The sequence below is a fragment of the Fusarium oxysporum genome, chromosome 8, assembly GCF_000149955.1.
Source record: "Fusarium oxysporum f. sp. lycopersici 4287 chromosome 8, whole genome shotgun sequence".
NCBI lineage: Eukaryota > Fungi > Ascomycota > Sordariomycetes > Hypocreales > Nectriaceae > Fusarium > Fusarium oxysporum.
This window is the reverse complement of record NC_030993.1, coordinates 1,416,722-1,433,189: the sequence shown is the minus strand read 5'-3', so window position 1 is coordinate 1,433,189 and position 16,468 is coordinate 1,416,722. Positions and strand designations below refer to the sequence as shown.

The 16,468-nt window shown below is 49.1% G+C and overlaps 9 protein-coding genes across 20 annotated transcripts; 5 read left to right on the top strand and 4 right to left on the bottom strand.

The window, feature by feature from the left end:
- Positions 1-123: 123 nt before the first annotated feature.
- FOXG_03114 (uncharacterized protein) lies at positions 124-2,423 on the bottom strand (the record flags this gene model as incomplete). 7 transcript variants are annotated; one of them, XM_018380658.1, is made up of 9 exons in its annotated part: positions 140-321; positions 377-686; positions 738-798; positions 846-1,288; positions 1,340-1,621; positions 1,674-1,935; positions 1,989-2,140; positions 2,190-2,313; positions 2,375-2,423. In XM_018380658.1, 8 exons carry the CDS (start codon positions 2,265-2,267, stop codon positions 281-283), a joined length of 1,629 nt encoding a protein of 542 aa, XP_018236978.1. In that variant the 3' UTR covers positions 140-280. The 7 variants fall into 7 exon arrangements, with proteins under 7 accessions (XP_018236976.1, XP_018236977.1, XP_018236975.1 ...); XM_018380659.1 differs by having other exon boundaries at positions 125-321; positions 1,674-1,918; positions 2,190-2,423; XM_018380656.1 differs by lacking the exon at positions 2,375-2,423 and having other exon boundaries at positions 124-321; positions 846-1,621; positions 2,190-2,267.
- FOXG_18481 (uncharacterized protein) lies at positions 161-2,626 on the top strand. The gene has a single exon (XM_018398571.1). The coding sequence runs from the start codon at positions 2,295-2,297 to the stop codon at positions 2,607-2,609; it is 315 nt and encodes a 104-aa protein (XP_018236974.1). The 5' UTR covers positions 161-2,294; the 3' UTR covers positions 2,610-2,626.
- Positions 2,627-2,703: 77 nt separating this feature from the next.
- On the top strand, positions 2,704-5,242 carry FOXG_03113 (uncharacterized protein). 2 transcript variants are annotated; one of them, XM_018380654.1, is made up of 4 exons: positions 2,704-2,943; positions 2,994-3,763; positions 3,819-4,397; positions 4,446-5,242. In XM_018380654.1, exons 2-4 carry the CDS (start codon positions 3,118-3,120, stop codon positions 4,490-4,492), a joined length of 1,272 nt encoding a protein of 423 aa, XP_018236973.1. In that variant the 5' UTR covers positions 2,704-2,943; positions 2,994-3,117; the 3' UTR covers positions 4,493-5,242. The 2 variants fall into 2 exon arrangements, with proteins under 2 accessions (XP_018236973.1, XP_018236972.1); XM_018380653.1 differs by having other exon boundaries at positions 2,704-3,763.
- Positions 3,651-5,854, bottom strand: FOXG_03112 (uncharacterized protein). The gene is made up of 2 exons (XM_018380652.1): positions 4,596-5,854; positions 3,651-4,515 (listed from the first exon to the last, which is right to left on the bottom strand). Exon 1 carries the CDS (start codon positions 5,769-5,771, stop codon positions 4,665-4,667), a length of 1,107 nt encoding a protein of 368 aa, XP_018236971.1. The 5' UTR covers positions 5,772-5,854; the 3' UTR covers positions 3,651-4,515; positions 4,596-4,664.
- A 413-nt stretch (positions 5,855-6,267) lies between these two features.
- On the top strand, positions 6,268-8,255 carry FOXG_03111 (uncharacterized protein). Of its 2 annotated transcripts, XM_018380651.1 has the most exons (4): positions 6,268-6,522; positions 6,600-7,071; positions 7,138-7,703; positions 7,759-8,255. In XM_018380651.1, the coding sequence occupies exons 2-4, from the start codon at positions 6,828-6,830 to the stop codon at positions 7,912-7,914; spliced, it is 966 nt and encodes a 321-aa protein (XP_018236970.1). In that variant the 5' UTR covers positions 6,268-6,522; positions 6,600-6,827; the 3' UTR covers positions 7,915-8,255. The 2 variants fall into 2 exon arrangements, with proteins under 2 accessions (XP_018236970.1, XP_018236969.1); XM_018380650.1 differs by having other exon boundaries at positions 6,268-7,071.
- On the bottom strand, positions 7,792-10,789 carry FOXG_03110 (3-methylcrotonyl-CoA carboxylase alpha subunit). The gene is made up of 3 exons (XM_018380649.1): positions 8,486-10,789; positions 8,361-8,439; positions 7,792-8,311 (listed from the first exon to the last, which is right to left on the bottom strand). Exons 1-3 carry the CDS (start codon positions 10,537-10,539, stop codon positions 8,243-8,245), a joined length of 2,202 nt encoding a protein of 733 aa, XP_018236968.1. The 5' UTR covers positions 10,540-10,789; the 3' UTR covers positions 7,792-8,242.
- Positions 10,790-10,876: 87 nt separating this feature from the next.
- FOXG_03109 (uncharacterized protein) lies at positions 10,877-12,351 on the top strand. 2 transcript variants are annotated; one of them, XM_018380647.1, is made up of 3 exons: positions 10,877-11,099; positions 11,161-11,335; positions 11,396-12,351. In XM_018380647.1, the coding sequence occupies exons 1-3, from the start codon at positions 10,992-10,994 to the stop codon at positions 11,809-11,811; spliced, it is 699 nt and encodes a 232-aa protein (XP_018236966.1). In that variant the 5' UTR covers positions 10,877-10,991; the 3' UTR covers positions 11,812-12,351. The 2 variants fall into 2 exon arrangements, with proteins under 2 accessions (XP_018236966.1, XP_018236967.1); XM_018380648.1 differs by having other exon boundaries at positions 10,877-11,335.
- On the bottom strand, positions 11,866-14,985 carry FOXG_03108 (uncharacterized protein). Of its 2 annotated transcripts, XM_018380645.1 has the most exons (3): positions 13,810-14,985; positions 12,387-13,758; positions 11,866-12,327 (listed from the first exon to the last, which is right to left on the bottom strand). In XM_018380645.1, the coding sequence occupies exons 1-3, from the start codon at positions 14,075-14,077 to the stop codon at positions 12,264-12,266; spliced, it is 1,704 nt and encodes a 567-aa protein (XP_018236964.1). In that variant the 5' UTR covers positions 14,078-14,985; the 3' UTR covers positions 11,866-12,263. The 2 variants fall into 2 exon arrangements, with proteins under 2 accessions (XP_018236964.1, XP_018236965.1); XM_018380646.1 differs by lacking the exon at positions 11,866-12,327 and having other exon boundaries at positions 12,340-13,758.
- On the top strand, positions 14,489-16,042 carry FOXG_18480 (uncharacterized protein). Of its 2 annotated transcripts, XM_018398570.1 has the most exons (2): positions 14,489-15,350; positions 15,438-16,042. In XM_018398570.1, the coding sequence occupies exon 2, from the start codon at positions 15,514-15,516 to the stop codon at positions 15,763-15,765; it is 252 nt and encodes an 83-aa protein (XP_018236963.1). In that variant the 5' UTR covers positions 14,489-15,350; positions 15,438-15,513; the 3' UTR covers positions 15,766-16,042. The 2 variants fall into 2 exon arrangements, with proteins under 2 accessions (XP_018236963.1, XP_018236962.1); XM_018398569.1 differs by having other exon boundaries at positions 14,489-16,042.
- Positions 16,043-16,468: the final 426 nt, after the last annotated feature.

Genomic DNA, 16,468 nt, shown 5'->3' with positions numbered 1-16,468 from the left:
TGCTTCACAGATGGATGATCAAGGTTGGCGCTCTAAGGTTAAGGTAGTACCTTCAATGTGGAGGACGCGACTGGTCACGGTGGGGCAACACGAAATCACGTGACCAATAAGAACCATCTAGGAGGTAGCTTTCTGGTAGTCTCAGATCCATATCAAACGACATTTCATTACGATGGTTGACATACAACGGCAAAGGCTCTATAGTGGTATCGATATATGATCTCACACACTCATCTTCCCCCCTTTACTCTTGTCTGACTTCGGAACTTGTCTTTCGAGCTTAACGTTCATAGCGAACACTGATCATGTCATGTGTTATTCCTAGACGAGCGCGGCTTAGCATTTGGTACATCAGAAACACTACGGAATTTCTTACCTCCAAGTTTGACTGTGTACGTGATCTCCGCTGACCCGTACACGGCTTCGATAGCCCCTTTCAAACAATAGTACCGATGCCAACCCATACGTCTGATCTTCGCGGTTCTTTTGACTGCTTCTGGGATCTTTCTTAGGTCAAGTGAGAGCGTTCCGATGTGCTGCGTAGTTTCATCGAGATGGACGGGAGCTTTTCCGTCATTATTGTTGCTGTAAATATCGATCTCGGTTTGTGGCACATGGCCAAGCATTACCGGGAGATCGCATTGGTATTCTATCCGCGACGGTTTGCCTTCTGGGTAGGACTCACCCTTCCAAAGTTAGTGGCAATCAATACGAAGTTTGGAGAGGAATCAAAATACCTTCTGAATAAACCAACACATTTCTGAGACGACTGTTTCTTGCTCCTTTTCCGACCAGAACCTATAACCCGTCAGCAACCACATTTATCAGAAAGAATTCATACGAACGCTTCTTTGGGGTTGTGTTTCATCATATCGTATTTCGTCATCAAGCATGTACCGTACGATCGTCTTGCAATTCGAGATGCAACTTCCACCCGGGTGCCTGCGGGCTGATATCGACTGAGCCCATGCATTGCGGCACCTTTTACCACCGCCGTCCAGCCACTTTCTGGTTGAAGAACATCTGTTCGGCTGGATATTGCATCACGTACGCGTGACTTCAAATATCGACTTTGCCCGAATCCTCCAACCATAATCACAGCGGCGACACCATCTCCCGCCATCTTGATCTGTTCCTTGATAAGACACACGACATCTTTCATGATGGGCTCAAAGATTTTGGTTTTCATGTCGTCTTGCGTCATAGTGTATCGGTTCCGTCGTAAACCAAGACTGGGATCGACTTTGAGAGTCAAAGGTTCGCCCTTCGGAGAAAAGGTCTTCTTGAACTGTATCCCTCTGAGCGAACTGGCTTGAAAATAAAACCTTGGAAATCTTACCGATTCGAACTCACTCAAAGCTGTTACGAGCCTCTCATCAGTCCAGTACTTGTCTCCATGAGTTTGTTTCAGATGCCGACGAAAGCGCATATTCAGCATGGACGAACCGCACTTCCCGCCTGTACCCTCGGTGACTTCTTTTACTTCAACTCTGCCTATTTTGGTTACTTGATAAGAGATCAAGTCAACGGTACCGCCTCCCGCATCGCAAACAACAAATTTTCGACCTACTTGTAATGTAGAGGGGCTAAGGGTCTTGAGGGTGTATAAAGCGGCTGCCTCCTTGCCATTTGTTAGCAACGCACTTTCCTCTGCGACTCGAAATCCAACCCACTGGTTCTGATATGAGCTGGATCCTCTGATTACCACAAAATCCTGCCATGGCTGCGGCCTGCTCCGTCGATTGCTTTGCTTTTGGTGACCAAATAGCGGGGACTGTGACGACAAAGTCCATGGGTGTTGATTTTACCACGCTCGACGATAGTCTCTTTTCAAGTAGGCTGACGAAATGCTCATGGAGGCATGATAGATAGACCTTGGTCAGGTCTTTTGCTGATTCTCCATCCTTGGTGATCTGGGCTGGATCATCCAGCTTTCTATAAGGTCTGGTCAAACACGGCAAATGGACTGAAGGCACAGCAAAACGAACAGCTTGAAATACCTGATCCTCTTCGCAGACTCGGGAATCTGAAATCCCCACTGCCACCCAGTCGCCACTCTTCGGAGCTCAGTTGGTACTTTGGGACTGCTCTTCGACGAGCCGGCTGAGGGCCATTCTGTCAAGACATGTTGAACATCAGGCTGCAAGGGTTAGCAAGCTCACCCCGAGAGATGTTAGGACAACGCTTACCCGAGTTGTGTCAGCCCAAGCGACACCTGAGTATGTCGTTCCAAAATCTATGGATACAACGATTCTGCGATTGCTCATGACCAAACTACTTCCTAAAGGCTTCCTATGATTGTTTCATTGTCAACTATTTGTGGTGGAACAGTCAGGCATGATCTAGTGATGTACGAGATATGGAACTACTCTACCCAAAAGCTCATTCGTGAAAATGGGACTTGCCCCAGAATTCACTCATGTCGACTCCCAATTGGTTACGATAGAAACCAGCAGGGCGACGGAACATTCTTCGCCAGCACCCGAGGATCTGTCTGTGATTCTGGACGTGGTCAACCATTCAATCTGACTCTTCAGGCCTCATTTGTTGTGTGGGCCTGGGGTTCTTTGGGCCTCGCTCATCCTCACCGACCAGTTATGGAGCAATGACCACCACTTTGACCACCAACTTCGGCCTCGTCAGGGCTTTCAATCGAGTGGGTGGATGGGGTTTGGGCACTGCAGACTTGGCCTTGAACAGAAACTCGGCGCAGCTACGAATGACTGTAACCCTGGTAAATCCAGGCAGTGGAGCATGCAGTGGCCGCCTAAGCGGCCTAAGACGAGACCGACTTTTGATGTCGTACAGCTGGAAGACTTCCGAATGCATTAGGTACCCATCACCTGGCGCCTAAACGAAACCATGCTTGGGTCCAACCGCAATGTGAGGCTGCGAGTATTGAGTTCTTTTCCAAGGAGTCTTGACGCCCATTGGTGGTACCCTGTAAGATGACCTTGATGTGTTGCCTTTGATTCGACTTACCAGACGGATAGAACCAATCTAGCGGATTACTGGTCAACCTCTGTCGCTTAACGATTTGCACGTGCGACACTGACAGACTCATCTTCATCATTGGGCTGTTATACACAATAACTCTGAACACAGCAATCCGTCATCATGGATCCGGAGACGGCTCGTCATGAAAATAGCCAGAAGCAAGCGGAAGACCATACGACGAAACAAGGATCCCCACAGACTCCCGCACTTAAGGACAAACTGGCCAGCGAGACCCATTTGCGCCGCTTCACGGAGAATGTATTGGACTCCAGGCAACAGGAGATTGAGAATCGGGAATCAGAAAAGGGCCAGCTTGCAGTAGAGGCGGAAACTCTCAGAAGACAACTTGCGGTCACCCAGCGGCAGCTCGCAGAGGCTCAGGATCAGATCTTTCGTCTACAACCTAGGAGAAGAGATATCACAGAAGCAGAGGCTAGAGAAGCCTACAAGATCCTAGTTGGGAATGTCCAGCGCTGGGTTGAAAACCGTGCTGCATATGCTATTGAGGATCTGGAAATTGGCCGCCTTGCTGCCAGAGCATCCTCTCCAGAAGGGCTGCGACTCGTTTCTCTTCTCAGGGAACAGTCAAGACGATGCTTGAATGTTACGCAGTCTGACGAATTTCACATCACTGGGGTCATCATGAACTATCTCCACGTTACTCTGTTCTCAAAGTCCTTTTATTGTCCTCTCGATGATACGGAAGGTGACGGAACGTCGAGATGGGTTGATGATCTCGAGAATACTATGTCCCGACTGCCAAGAGGTTTGTCTTAATCCCAGGGCGTGATATATATATCAAGCTGCTGACATCACACAAGATACAGCTCATTGTAGGGAATGGAGAAGCGAGACACTGACTGCCTTGACTCACCAACCATCTTTCAGAACGCGCCGGCAAAGATTTCTGAATTTTGTTGTTGACGATCTGACAACTTTACTCTCAATAATTGCCCCGAAAAGTCCTCCCGCTGAACTGCATAGTTCTGTTCGTCGAAGCATTGTAGAACCTGCAGCAGATCTCGCTCATCAGCTTCACCTGGCGCCCAGTGTATTTTCATTGAAGTGGCCTGCTCGCACAGCTGCGACGAGGTTGGAGGTTTACCAATGCTTGAATCTGGCGAATGGAGGAGCAATTCTTGACTTGAGTGGAACAAAGGCAGCTTCTCAAGCACGCCGCGGTGTCATATATCTCTTTGATATAGCTCCCGGGCTTTTCGTCGAGAGAGTCGAGGGTGGTAGAAAGCTCGGGCTGAAAGCAATTGTTAAACCCACAGTTCTCGTCACCAACTCTGGTGGGGATGTGCTCCAGGGCCCAACAATAATGAGTTTCCTATGGAATAATACGCCAACTTCTCAAGGAACCAGTCGAAGCTCATCAAGAGCATCAAGTTCAAGGAGTGAGTACAGGTATTCTCCACACCCTTTTAAGCTCTGACATGTCTTAGGGCCAGCTGGATCTGTCATATCGGCATCAAGCAGACAAAGATATTAGTCCTTGTTTTATGAAATTGTGTTCTTGTAAGGCGTAGAAGTCAGCAAACAGAGACAACAGCATTAAAAAGATAAAACGATAACTGGAGAAGAATAAAACGCACGTATGCTACTTTTATTGTCTGAAGGATATCATATTTGGGTATTTTAAGGAAATTGGGCTAGAAATGCTTTTATCGATACCAATAACCACCATAACCTTCCTGATGAGTAACGATTACCGGTATACTGCGAACTCGGCGGGTTGGCCGAGGAGGTAGAGGCGGTGGTGGGGCGCCAACTTCTGATGCAGGTCGCCGCCGACCAGAAACAGGAACCTGTAGAGTGTTTCCGGGGTAATGTGGCGCGAGTGGCCTTGGGGGAAGTGGTGGTGCTGATGACCGTGACTGTGAAGGCCGCCCGAGCCTCTCAGGCACATTCGATGCGGCGTTCCTGGTCAAGCGCTGACCTTGAACCACCTGAGGTTGAAAGTGCAGAGGTCTTTGGCCAGGTGTCCTGTTGTTAGGCGGTGATAATTCTCTCCCTCTGGGAGGAGTTGCTCGCTTGACCTCGCGGGCAGGTTGCTTCACCTTTTTTGCGGGATTCGGAACTTTTCTCACAACTTTTGGCTTCGGCGGTGCGGTAGCTTTCGCAGGCCCAGTTGCCTCTTTGTCTCCTGAGGTCTGGCCAGTCGGTGCTGGAATGAAAGGTCGAACACAGTTGCTGATATAATCATTGGTGACCCCTAAGGATGTGGCATCAACAATGCCTGAATTGATTCTGTTGATATACTCCTCCTTTGGCTCGCTATCGACAATGTATCTTGGACTTATGTATACCAAGATGTTCTGTTCCAAATGTGGCTTGTGGTTGATGGCCTTCCTCTGCCCTTCCCCTTGCTGGGCAAGGACTCGTGCGTGGTCTGGGCCACCATTGTTGACAATCCAAGACACAGGTCGGCGATATAAGGCGGCTTCGGCACGCCGTAGCGTAACAGTCATGTACTTCTTTTGGTATGCGTCCTTGGAAACACCTTCATTGATATCAAGACGAGCCTCATCGCGGGGATTGATCTCATAAACAAGGCCTTCAACCCAATGACCTTGCGACTCGATAACATTGGCGTATCCACGCTCGTTGATCTGCCAACGATGATCTGCCAGCTTCCCAGAGCCGATGAATTTGCTTCCAGGACATCTTCGTTTCATCTGCTGTAGATGAAGATTACTACCATAGGCAAAGTAGTATTTGGTGAGCGGCTGGCCGGTGTCGGCCTGAGCCTCATCTGCAGATAAATTCATGCTGGAGATCTGTCGGGGGCAGCAAGCTCCGTGTATCCGATGGCGAGGTGCAGGGGAAAAAAGTGTGTATGTTTGGTTGTGTTTTAGATGAAACCAATTCTTATCTTGGGGGGTCAGCATCACAAACCAAACGCAAGGGGAGAAGAGGAAATGGTGTTGTCTACGAATTGTGCTAATAATTTACTTACAGATGACGTCGGATAATGTCCACGTCGACCTGACTAAAGCATAAACTAACTTACGTACAGTAGCTGTGCTCAGCGCCAGCAGCGCTCAATGGGCGGAGTGGGCTAGGTTGTGCAAGTCACCGACTGGGCCTTATTGTCACGTTGGGCAGCAAATGAGTCAGATTTTCACAAGAGGAGACGCCAACTCATGGCCAATTGTTGCGTCCCACGTTGGGAAGACTCGCAAGGTACCTGGCAAGCGAACTTTGCAGGGTAGACGCGGTTACATTTTTGTGAATACCGACTGTCTGGGCCTTTACAATGACAGGCAAAAACAGGCCTCGTTTGATAGCCTCAGAATATTCAGACGCTATGAGACGGCCCAGCCCGCCTCCATTTCCTTGTTGGGCTCCGCACCGTGCCCCCGGTCTTCCGGCATTTCCCCCCGGAGCCCCCGGCCAGATCCACAACGACAGCTCCCGCCAAACCATGCATCCGCACCGCCATTCGAGGCCAGAAAGGTTTTTGCTGTACTTAACCTGAAAGTGAGGCGACAATTTTGAGATGTGACAATGACAGCTCAGGTTAGGCGAGCGAGCGTGTTACTGACAAAAAGTTGAGAGCCAACAGCTGACGATTCTGTGGTTGTGTTTGGGTAAAGCACGCGGCCGTATCCAAACGTTTTGAACAAGGCACAAGCGCATCAGGAAACGGGTGATCACCTTCATGTAGTACGACTCCCTCTCTGCAGCAAGGTGATTATTCAAAAACCGAGGTGGTTGTCTTATACAAGCTGCATGGCCAAATCCGCCACCTTCAACCCGACCCCAGCCAATTCTACCATTCTTTCTTTTTCGAGTCCCTAAGCACTTCTTACATCTTGTCGATCATGACGGTATCAAAGCTCAGGCATTACAACTTCGGCGTGGAGATCGAGGCTGTGGTAAAGCCTTACGGTGGTGCTGATAGCTTTACCAATGTCGACTGGTATCGGCAATTAGCACAGAAGCTACGGAACCGTAACATCGAAGCTGTGCACGATGACTGTTCAAAATACAGCAAGCATCCGGAGTACTACGGTGGTAAATGGTTCGTCACTAGAGATGGATCTTTGAAGAGAGAGCGTCCCATGGGTATGTCATTCTCTTCACCATGAAACCAGCGAACCGTTTAGTTTGTTCACTAACAGGGGATCCTAGTCTGCATGGAAGTCGTTTCCCCTCGTCTAGATACCAAACAACATGTCAGCGGCATACTTGGCGACTTTTGGGAAGCGATGCGTGTACACTTCAGTCCCCAACGCGATATCTCCTGCGGCGGCCACGTCCATGTCACTCCCGTCTCTGGTCAGAACAAGTTCTCCCTACGTGGCCTCAAGAAGATTGCGTTTGCATCTGCTGTTTATGAAGAATTTGTGGCAGCTGTCCTCCCCAAAGCCCGCCGAGAAAATCAGTACTGTCGGCCAAACAGTCAAAGCATGGGTTCTGGGTTGCGTGAAACGCTGATACGATTCGGTAAGAGCAAGGGCTCACTTCTCCAAGTCGCATCAGAAATCAAGTCAACGACATCCGAAGCGGATTTGTGCTACTATATGCAGGGGAACCGATACGTGCTATGGAACTTCCAGAACATTTTCCCAAACCCCAAGACAGGGAAATGTACTGGCACGGTTGAATTCCGGGGGGGCAACCAATTCTTAAGTACGAAGGGGACTCTTGCTTGGGTGGCATTCGTCATGGGATTCATCACACTGGCCCTGGAGGAGGTAAGTCACTTGAATGACGTGCTATGCTCAAACGCTCTGTTGACATCTCTTTCAGGATCTTCTCAACAAGCTTACTACGTATACTTCGCCCGACGACCCAAAATTCCAGTCACGTCTCGAAGACTGGTGGAAACGGATACGTCAAGCGGCTAAGCAATCAAAACTTTCTCGATATCTACCCTTGGAGTACATAAAGATGCACACAAGATAACCATATGGCATAACATTTCTGCCAGGACGACGACAGACCCTACCTCATACCGACCTTGGGTTCAGGGTATATGTTCTTTGGCTTACTATGGGATACAGTTTCGGGCATAGCATGATTCATGATTTCAGTTAATGGAGCTATTGGTGTCTAGGCGTATGCATGTTTTGACATTGGAGATTAATTCTCTACATATTTGATGAAGTGGAACAGGCCCAACGACTGGGAGGGGACCATGAGGGGATCAAGTGCATTTCTAGTTAATACGTAGCGTATCATTCAATCTCCTTTAAATAACGCCAAATTCATTCATCATGGTATCCAATATCATTCATGACTCTCCGTCCTTTGTTTCGCCCTCTTCAAATAGTACAAGTACCGTGCCAGCCTTGCAAATATCCTGCATGACGTTAGATGAGATATCAGAGAGGAATGCCATAGGAACTTACCCCTTCTTTATGTGCAAGCTTCTTAATTATGCCATCCTGCGGCGACCGGATAATAGTTTCCATCTTCATTGACTCAATTCTGAGAGCTTGTTAGCTTATTCTGCATATCGAAATGGTCAACTTACACCACAAGTGGTGCTCCCTTTTGCACAATTTGACCCTCCACTACCTCGTTCTTCAATATCTTGCAGGGCATCGGCGCTGCAACTGAGGCGCTTGACTCCTTGAGCCCAAGAGCCTTCTCGTACCACTTGGGCGGTAGAAGGACAAGATCTGTTTTCACGCCATGCTGGAAAACAGTAACCTTTGTGTCATTGTCTGTGTGTTGAGGGACGACGGAGGATTGAATGCGCTCAAGGGGGAAGTATGACTCGAGTTTCATCACTTCACCTTCTGGCTCGGGCTGGCAGGCAATATTTGTGAACACTTGGGGTGTCTCGTCACCTTTTCGGTGGACAGCAACGTTGTAAAGGTTATGACCTGTCTGTGTCACGCTGGCCTCGACGACCTCGCCCTCTTCCTTGCTATACCCATCCAGGATTTTAAAGGTCAGCTTTCGTTCCCCGATGTTGTTAGTCTCGCCAAAGCCAAGTGTCAAGCCATGGGGTCCAGAATTTCGATGTTCAAAGTTGATCATCCCGAGGGCTGCTTGGGCGACAACTTCATTCTTGATAGGTCGGGGTTTGAAAAGCTCCTCTCGCCACTTGTCGATGAAGCCCGTTTCCACATCTCCGGCCACAAAGGCATCAGTCTCACAAAGCCGCTTGAGGAATTCGATATTTGTAGCAACACCAACAATTTCGTATGAGCGTAGAACGCTCTCCAATTTGGCGATAGCACGTTCTCTCGTATCGCCTCGCACGATAAGTTTGGCGATCATGCCGTCGTATGCTTCAGAGATAGTATTACCAGATCGGAATCCCCAATCCAGGCGAACATCCTCGTTCTGCAATTCGGTAGGGAGATAAGCTCTCACTAATTTGCCGGAGTCGGGAATAAAGCCCTTCTCAGGATTTTCGGCATAAATTCGTGCTTCAATGGCGGCGCCCCTCTCGTTCATCTGTGCTTCCACTTCTTCCTGGGAGAGTGGAAGCTTTTCGCCTGCAGCAACTCGGAATTGCCATTCGACTAGATCCAGGCCAGTCACCATCTCCGTGACAGGATGCTCCACTTGTAGTCGAGTGTTCATTTCCATGAAATAGAATTTGTTGGTATCCTTGTCGAGGATAAACTCAACAGTGCCAGCGCCGACATAACCAACTGCCGAGGCTGCTTTTCTCGCCTTATCCCAGAGATCGTGTCGAGTTGCCAGATCTAGATCTGGAGCTGGGGATTCTTCGAGGATCTTTTGATGCCGACGCTGAACACTGCAGTCTCGCTCACCTAGCGCGACGGTATTGCCCCATTTGTCGGCAAAGACTTGCACTTCGACGTGCCTTGGTCGAATGATGTACTTCTCCACTAGCATGACCTCGCCTCCTTCACCAAATGAGGCCTTGGCTTCGGCACGGGCACTTCTGAGTTGCGTCAAGAACTCCTCCTCAGTCAGGACGATTCGCATTCCCTTGCCTCCACCTCCTCGTACACTCTTGAGGAGCACCGGAAAAGTGATGTTTTTGGCATGCTCCAAGAGTTCCTGTTCGCCCTGGTCTGCTCCATGATACCCTGGCACACAGGGAACATTTGCAGCTGTCATAATTTCTTTACTGCGGGCCTTATGTCCCATGTCGGCCATGGCAGTAGCGGGTGGTCCAACAAACACGATGCCTTCCTCTTCGCAACGCTCTGCGAACTTGGAGTTTTCGGACAAGAAGCCATAGCCGGGATGGAGTGCCTGGATGCCATTTTGCTTCGCTAGAGCAATGATTTTCTCACCGTCAAGATAGGCGTTTGCAGGACCTAGCGCCAAAGACTGGAACCCCGAAGAAGCATGCCATGAACCAGCGTCAACATCTGTATAGACGGTTGTAGCCCGAATGCCAAGGCGCTCAGCAGTCCGGTTGATACGGATGGCGATCTCACCACGGTTGGCGATAAGGACAGAATTGATAGGTGTGTGCTTTGGTGCAGATGATGAAGAAGCCACTGAAGAAACAGAAGCGCTTGAAGCAGATGTTGAGAGGAAACGAGGGAGGGGCTTCAAAGGAAGTCGACGGTTTGCGCGAAGTGTGGAACGCATGATGAGCGATAGGGTTAATGAAGCGCCCAGTATGAAATCAAGGAGCAGTATGCAACTTGACAGAAGTTCAAAATGATTCTCTCTGACATAAATAAGGAGGGAAAGCGACTGTAAATCTCCGTCCCGGGTGATGAGCCGTCCCTAATGCCGTGAATGTGCTATGCCGTCGGCTTTGAAGGTTGAAGTCGGCAAGGACAGACGTGACCGTGAGGAGCCGCAAGTAACCGGTACCTAGGTACTTCCCCAGACGACAACTTTAGAAGCTTAGCTCGAATGAACTCTGGGGAAAGCACGCCCAGTGTCATTACGTCATATTCTCGCGGTTATGGGTGACTCAGCAGATGCTGTGACCGGGATTTGCGGAACGTACCGTGCAGCAAGGTAGTCGAGCCCCTCCACTACCTCAAGGTATTGGATCTCAGCATCATCAATCATCGTTCAGCCAATATATCATGGATCAAATACCTCTCAACTCCGAAGCTTCTCAGGGCGATACCCACAAGCAAACGACGTCGACGCTTCCGCCGGATGTTGTTCAATGCCTCGACAATGCTCGATTTGTAGACCTTCCCCGCACCACCAACAATCCCATCACAGATCGAAGGCTGATAGTCAATATAGCTTCACTTGGCAACATGCACAGATAACGTACCGCACGTCTCTCTAATGAACTATACATATCTTCCCTCGTCACCTTACTCTAACTACCCCGTCATCATCATGACTACGAACCCGGCATCACGGAAGACCACCAACTTGGTCGCCAACCCCAATGTATCCCTTCTTGTCCACGATTGTAAGTCGCATCTTCATGTTCGAGACTGATGAAATCTAAACATACTGAAAATATTTTCAGGGGTCTCCCATCGACCACCTACTCACGGCCGCCGACCGTCTGGTGGCTCTCCTGGGCCAGAGCACCGATCGAGTCTCGCCTCACTCCTCTTGAACCTCAACACCTCAGCACTCTCTAGCATCAGTGCAACCATAGGAGGTGCCGCTCGTCTAGTGCCTAGCGGAACAGAGGAGGAAAAATATTACCGCGACCAGCATCTGGAGAACAATACTTTCGATGAGTCCGCAGCCCAGCCTTTCCAGCGGGACAATGGACCTGTCGAGGATGGAGGCCGCAACTGCTTTGTAGCCGGTGAGGAAGTAAGAGTTGTTTCGGTCGATATCAAGGACGTACGCATCAGCGATTGGAAGGGCACTGTAAGAGACTGGGCGATCGTGCCAGAAGGTAACCTGGTCAACGGAACCCAGCAAGAATGATCATATTGCAGCCTCCACATCCTTGGCTAGAGCCTCATTATTGTACTTTAGCAATCGGTTTTCAAGATGCAGTACAAGGTGCATTGTTGGTTTAAACAATCCAATGTGAGAATAATGTATATTTCGAGCATTCGCAAGACACAGGCATTCCAGACAGAGTACTATGTGGATCAACTCCTCAAACCAGTGCCTTTTTTACACAACGAAGCAAAAGCAGGCAAAAAACGCTCGGATCCATATCGCTCTTCCACCAGGTCAAGCTTTGTGAACCCTCGGATTGCCGCAAGGCCACGCCAGTATAAATTTTCCCAATTCCCAATCAATTCCAGCCACCCAACGCCGTTGCAGACAAACAACTGTAAAGACAGATCAAACAAACTCAACAAATAGCATTTGACGCATGAAAGACATGATCATTTCACTTCTCTGTCTAGTGTATTTAGACAGGCGCATCATCGAGCCCACTCAACAACCTCGAGGGCCATCATTACCAAAATAAGAGTAGAGGGAAGAATCCTGCATATGTTAGCGCAATTCGGGATAGATCACACCGAGCATCAGATGTCATGACTTACCAGATGACATAGCTCTGGAACAGAATTCTGCCCATTGTCTTCTCAAATACACTGTTAATCTGGCAAATTTGAGCGAGCTGGAGGGCGCTGGGAGCTCCCGTGAGCAAGAAACAAACGATAACAAAAATTGGATCGTCAAGAATGCTAACGGGCACATATTTGGCCATGAGCGCAAGCATAGGAGCCATGATGGCAGTTGGTAGAACCATACGGCAAAGAAGGGAGGCAATGAGAAGTTTGTTGCCGATGCGCTCTTCCTCGGGGTCTAAAGCCTCATCCTTAGCCATGGTATTACGAGCAAGATTGGCGCCGAGAACAACGAGGATCAGTGGGACAGCGACATCTCCACTGGAGCGAACGGCGTTGGTCACACTGTTCTGGACGAAAGAGCCCTCCTCGAAGAAGAGTCGTTGAAGAGCCGGAATAGAGGCGACGAGGATGGCAATCAACATAGCCCAGAGAGGGGGGTTCATAAATTCCCAGATAAAGTTGTTGAATTTCCCAGCCACACGCTTCGTAACTTTCAAACAAGATTTAACAGGAGCTGGAGACTTCTGGTACCAGTTGCTGAGGGTTTGGGATGTTGCCTTTCCAAGACGGATGAAGGGCGATTTAATAGCAGATTTAGTCCGGTCCGCGATGCCAGTGGGCTCTTCCTGATCCTCCAATGCCGGGACACGGGGGAAGGAATCCATGCTACCTTCATTTCCATTAAGGGGAGCAACAACGTCCGTTTGCTCTTGGTTATTCTTGAAATGCGGCTTTTTGGGCAAATATTCGTCATCGCTAGAAACTGCCAGTGAAACTCGGGAGGCATTTGCCACAGGGGTACGGCCAGCCGGATCATAATTTTGCGAGTCGATACTGTGGCTGTCTCCCTCGTCCTCTGTTTCTCCGTCAAGGCCATCGATCAGAGCCGCATTCTGGTAGTCATCATGATTCTCATCATCGTGATAACGCTGGCCTTCCTCGGCAATTTCTTCGCGGTACTCGGGGTATTTATCCTTAGGGGCAAGAAGGACATGGTAACCCCAACTCCAGCGAACGAGTTGACCAAGCTGCTGGAAGATAAGGAGGTAAAGGATACCACGCGCGCCAACTTCGTCATCGTTATCGCCCGGAACTTTGTCCCAATGCAGACCTTTCAGCGTTTGAGAGAGTGACAAAACAAGGGAGATGGGTAACGAGTTGGAGTTTCCGAAAACACCCATTGCCGTAACGAAGTTGGATGCCCGTCTGTTGAATCGGAACAACTTTGCGACGACATATGATACAGCCCATGATACAAACGTTTGGACGACGAAGATGACCGGTATGATAGCGAGATCAGATAGCTTCTCAGCGTTAAGCTGGGAGGCGAGCTTGGTGAAGACTGTGGCGATATTAGTAGACAGTACTGGTTCAATGCGAAACGAGAACATACTCAAGCATGGTGTGAATAGCATCACATTTAGATTAGCCAAAAATTTCTGCTTCTCGGCATCGAAGTGGCCAAGTCGCGCAACGATGTAGCCAGGTAGACTGACACATACTACTTCAAGGACAGCCTCGAACACGAGAAGACAAAGATGCCCGATGGATGGGTGCGATTCATGGGTGTTGGCGAGGGTTTGTAGGGGCAGTTCATATGCATCTTGGGCGAGCTGCGTCAGCCGAAACGACGGGACCGAGAACGATTTCCAAGAAGCCATCAAATATCAGCAATGCAGCTGTTGTCGTTGTTTTTGGGGTAGAATTAAGGATCGGCGCGAATCGGGTAGTTCCTTGATGCTGCTTCTCTCGGCGCGCGCGCACGTGGATATGAGAGGATTGATAAGGTTCTGTAGGAATTGCACAAAAGCTGAGGCGCAAAAAAATCGTCTGGAAGGTTCCGTTGGTATTTGCAAAGGCAATGCCTTTTAATTGTCTTAGTCGATTGTGTCGTGGGATGTTAAAAGGAGAAGAAAGTTAAAAGATGCCCAGGTAGTGATGGCGAAATCTAATGAAAGAGAACCCAGTGCGAGTGGGTTCGTTTTGGGGCGAGGCGGCGGTGCCGTTGGGAGGTAAGTTAGAGCAAGTTTAGAGGACGATGCACGTTGAGACCTCCTCCATCATCGATTGATAACTCGAGCTAGATATAAGCTATGACAAAAGCCCCATTAAACTGCCTTGTTTAGGCTCCATCTACATCTAAACCTCTCACTCTGGTTACCTCAATATGGGGCTTCAGCTCCTTGAGGAACTCTCTGTCTCATCGCGATTCACCTGCAACGCTGTCGCTGGCGTGGTACAACCACTCTAGCACCTTGTGCCAGCACCCTGATTGAGGTAACCCAACTTACCATCCAGGCCCATGCCTTGGAGACGATGCTGGTCATTGAAACCCGCCCATGTGTGTGCTGTGGCGCCGGGGCCAGTCCAAAGCCAGGGTTTAGTAGAATCTCACCTCCAGCTAGGAACGGGACTTGCTTAACAATGCCACGCGGCATGGGAGGCGTAAGAGGCAAATTCTTCGTCGATACAGGCTCCCTTTGCACCTATCCAGAAACGATTTCTGCTGCGGTGCCACAAATAGTGCCTCCTGGGTATCATCGAGCAAACAAATGAATTGCCCTTGTTGTGTGATAGCCAGGAGCACGAAACAAACAACAACAAGCGATTCTCAAATGCGCAGATCCCATCGTCAGACGTCTCAAAATTGTTTAAGCCTCCGTGGCTCCACTACCGAGTAGGAAACGATCCCGCTTACAGGGGTTGTTGGTGGGAGTGATCTTCAGACGGGCGCGACGCACGATTGAATTAAGCCTGGCCCCAATCTTTCGTCATGGTGTTATCAGGCACGTTGCCTGTCCCTCCACGCTGAGAGGCTGCAGGGTCAGGCCAAGAAAGGCATGGAGCAAAATTGCAGCCCATCACGTCTCGTTGTTGACATAGGTAACTGCAACAAGGCTGTGTTACTGGCGATCGCATCGTCACGGTTGAATGGTATGTACACTGATATCAGAGGCAAAGTCTATCGATTGCGTAGTCAGTCACGCGAGGGTTTATGAGATCAAACCTGACGTTATGCAGCGAAGATTATCGGGAGCAAGCAACTACCGTGCTGGATTTGTGGAAGTTTGTCAGGACAATTCGGCTTTTGCTATGGATGTTTCCAGAGTTTAGGTACTCCCTTTGGCTACCTCAGAATATATCCATAGCAAAACGGCCTAGCATCTCCAGTCAGCTCACATATGTACTCCGAATCTCGAAAACGTTTGCGTATTTCAAAGAGGGCTTCATATTCAATTTTGACTATATAATGGATATCAATCATCGCTATTTTTATTTCAGGGGAAATCTTACAGCAGCTAGTGTTTTATTAGCGTTCTTCTGTTGGTACATTGCAGAGTTGCAATGATCCAGGGTTGCTGGTGACTTTAAAAGGGCCTGTATCACAAAGGTTTCGAGCAGCTGTTCCAACGACCCTTTGTTTACGTTGCAAATTTAGAGTTTAATACTATGGTATGACCTGCATGAATCGCCCGTGTTTCAAATCATGCGAAGGTGAGTTGGGCACAATCGCAACTCGAAACATCGTCGACGTTTTCCTTCCCCAGAATCTTGAGTCTGATTCAAGTTTGGACATGGTAATCCTCGGAAGTTTTCAGGTTCTGATGTTCTTATCTGCATTTTGAGGTCAGGGTCTCTCAGCTCGTAGCTATTTCAGATATGGAAGAAGGCGAATGATAGCTACTTCGTATATTAGGTGGACTCAAATTATCCCATCGTGTAGCTTGATGTAGACTATAGGAGCCTTCCATCCTGCTGAAGAGTATGTGCCACGTGGAAAGTAAGGTTTGGTTCATGAAATATTGGCGACAAGTGCTACAAGTTTGCCTTGTTGATCGCCTACTTACCTACAGCATCGCTTCTGTTCCCATCCTCCCTGAGATACGTGCGCATGCATAGTATCGGTGAAGCCCATGTTACATGAGTGCACTCTGGACGCTGTTCGGTGAATCCCAACCGACTTTTCTTGTCGTAATCAGCCAAATTTCCGGTAACAACCTCAACCTCTCTGAACCGACACCTGTCTACTGGTTATCGGGTAGGAATCCTAC

Excerpts from the sequence above, each read along its gene's own strand:
- FOXG_03109 (XM_018380647.1), top strand. The coding sequence starts at position 10,992 with ATGGATCAAATACCTCTCAACTCCGAAGCTTCTCAGGGCGATACCCAC. Across the intron at positions 11,100-11,160 it reads GCCTCGACAATGCTCGATTT|CTTCACTTGGCAACATGCAC; the intron begins GTAGACCTTCCC and ends TAGTCAATATAG. Across the intron at positions 11,336-11,395 it reads ATCCCTTCTTGTCCACGATT|GGGTCTCCCATCGACCACCT; the intron begins GTAAGTCGCATC and ends AAATATTTTCAG.
- FOXG_03110 (XM_018380649.1), bottom strand. The coding sequence starts at position 10,539 with ATGCGTTCCACACTTCGCGCAAACCGTCGACTTCCTTTGAAGCCCCTC. Across the intron at positions 8,440-8,485 it reads AAGGGAGCACCACTTGTGGT|AATTGAGTCAATGAAGATGG; the intron begins GTAAGTTGACCA and ends ACAAGCTCTCAG. Across the intron at positions 8,312-8,360 it reads AGCTTGCACATAAAGAAGGG|GATATTTGCAAGGCTGGCAC; the intron begins GTAAGTTCCTAT and ends AACGTCATGCAG.
- FOXG_03112 (XM_018380652.1), bottom strand. The coding sequence starts at position 5,771 with ATGAATTTATCTGCAGATGAGGCTCAGGCCGACACCGGCCAGCCGCTC.
- FOXG_18480 (XM_018398569.1), top strand. The coding sequence starts at position 15,412 with ATGAGATCAAACCTGACGTTATGCAGCGAAGATTATCGGGAGCAAGCA.
- FOXG_03111 (XM_018380651.1), top strand. The coding sequence starts at position 6,828 with ATGACGGTATCAAAGCTCAGGCATTACAACTTCGGCGTGGAGATCGAG. Across the intron at positions 7,072-7,137 it reads GAAGAGAGAGCGTCCCATGG|TCTGCATGGAAGTCGTTTCC; the intron begins GTATGTCATTCT and ends AGGGGATCCTAG. Across the intron at positions 7,704-7,758 it reads TCACACTGGCCCTGGAGGAG|GATCTTCTCAACAAGCTTAC; the intron begins GTAAGTCACTTG and ends CATCTCTTTCAG.
- FOXG_18481 (XM_018398571.1), top strand. The coding sequence starts at position 2,295 with ATGATTGTTTCATTGTCAACTATTTGTGGTGGAACAGTCAGGCATGAT.
- FOXG_03113 (XM_018380654.1), top strand. The coding sequence starts at position 3,118 with ATGGATCCGGAGACGGCTCGTCATGAAAATAGCCAGAAGCAAGCGGAA. Across the intron at positions 3,764-3,818 it reads TATGTCCCGACTGCCAAGAG|ATACAGCTCATTGTAGGGAA; the intron begins GTTTGTCTTAAT and ends ACATCACACAAG. Across the intron at positions 4,398-4,445 it reads AAGAGCATCAAGTTCAAGGA|GGCCAGCTGGATCTGTCATA; the intron begins GTGAGTACAGGT and ends GACATGTCTTAG.
- FOXG_03108 (XM_018380645.1), bottom strand. The coding sequence starts at position 14,077 with ATGGCTTCTTGGAAATCGTTCTCGGTCCCGTCGTTTCGGCTGACGCAG. Across the intron at positions 13,759-13,809 it reads GCTATTCACACCATGCTTGA|TCTTCACCAAGCTCGCCTCC; the intron begins GTATGTTCTCGT and ends ATATCGCCACAG. Across the intron at positions 12,328-12,386 it reads TTCCAGAGCTATGTCATCTG|GATTCTTCCCTCTACTCTTA; the intron begins GTAAGTCATGAC and ends TAACATATGCAG.